The sequence below is a fragment of the Trachurus japonicus genome, chromosome 8, assembly GCF_045865225.1.
Source record: "Trachurus japonicus isolate A0001 chromosome 8, Traja_1.0".
NCBI classification, from domain to species: domain Eukaryota; kingdom Metazoa; phylum Chordata; class Actinopteri; order Carangiformes; family Carangidae; genus Trachurus; species Trachurus japonicus.
The window spans coordinates 20,155,921-20,157,238 of NC_140914.1; the positions used below are offsets into that span (position 1 = coordinate 20,155,921).

Below are 1,318 nucleotides of genomic sequence, written 5' to 3' on the forward strand. Positions count from 1 at the left end.
ATGTTACTTTTATTGGCAGATAACACTGGCTTTGTCTCACAGGTCAACTTCCAGAAAAAAGACAACAAATGCAACAAGAGACTTAGAAGATTAAATAAAGTGGATCAGTTATGAGCATCTGGCTAATTATCACAACAAACTCTGTGTGTGTGCGTGCATGTGTGCTTGCATGCATAAACATGTACTATCTACACCACATTTCATTACATTGTTTGAGATCAGTATGAGTATTACAAGTGTTTTAACTTCATGTCATATTTAAATATTTTTAAAGACGTGCTGCCAATAAATATTTAAATGTTTCAAAATGACCTGGTCAAACACTGAGAAGCTCATTTTTAGTGATGAAATGTGTTTTGTTGTTCAGTGTGGACTGTGTTTTTAGAGCCTGACGCGGTTCATTGCTCCTCATCCAGGCAACAGTTGTGTTCAGTTTTTGTACAGCTTTGTAGCCTCTGGTGTCACTGTGTCTCTCGTGCACAGTAATAAACTGCAGAGTCGTCGTGTTTCAGACTCTTCACCTCTAAATTCACAACATTTGTGGAAGTGTCTTTGGTGATGATAAACTGGCCTTGGAAGCTTTGAGCAAATATTGTGCCAGTTCCAGCATCAATGCGTCCGATCCATTCCAGTCCTTTGCCAGGTTTCTGACGAATCCAGTGCAGCCAAGCTAGAGAGAGTCCGTCCACTTTACAGGACAGACTGACTGATTGTCCTGCTCTGCTGACCACCGGCTCTGAGGAGGTGAGGGACTGAGCCTGAGCAGCTGGAAGACACACAGAGTTTAGATCACAGTGAAACATCAGAAGTCCTTTTCTCGTCCTCTGTGCACTGACTTCACTCACCGGAGATGAGAGCCAGGAGGAAGACACTTCGGACAACTGCCATGGTGGGAACTTGACTGAGTTTGGAGCTACAAAAGCTGAAAAGAGGGATTTATACTGTACATGCTGAGCAGGTTGAAGAGGTGGGGCTTGTGCATCAGTGTGTGAATTTGCATTTTCATCAATTGAATATATAATACAATTTCTGTTGTTTTTTAATTGATGTCTCAGAGCTGATAAGACACAAAATAAAGGGATCCAGCATTTTGTTCATGGTTCAAACAAACTTCAGATTCATTGTTCATTGTGTGAATTAATGCCACACTGCACAATAATTGTAGTTGAACATTTGGTATAGCCTTCATGGTACAAAGTGAGGAACAAATGTGGTAATAGGGTGTTGTGAGTACTGGCGTGTGAAAAGTTTCAATAATTATGTTGAAAAAAGTTACATGTATGTTGTTTAGGATATTGGTGTGTAATCAGAGACACTC

At 40.5% G+C, this 1,318-nt stretch overlaps 1 gene segment (V, D, J or C); it reads right to left on the minus strand.

Moving 5' to 3' along the window:
- Positions 1 to 461: 461 nt before the first annotated feature.
- LOC146983119 (immunoglobulin heavy variable 1-24-like) lies at positions 462 to 888 on the minus strand. The segment is given in 2 exon segments: positions 462 to 766; positions 846 to 888. Coding segments are annotated over 2 exon segments (348 nt in total).
- Between the last annotated feature and the right edge of the window lie 430 nt (positions 889 to 1,318).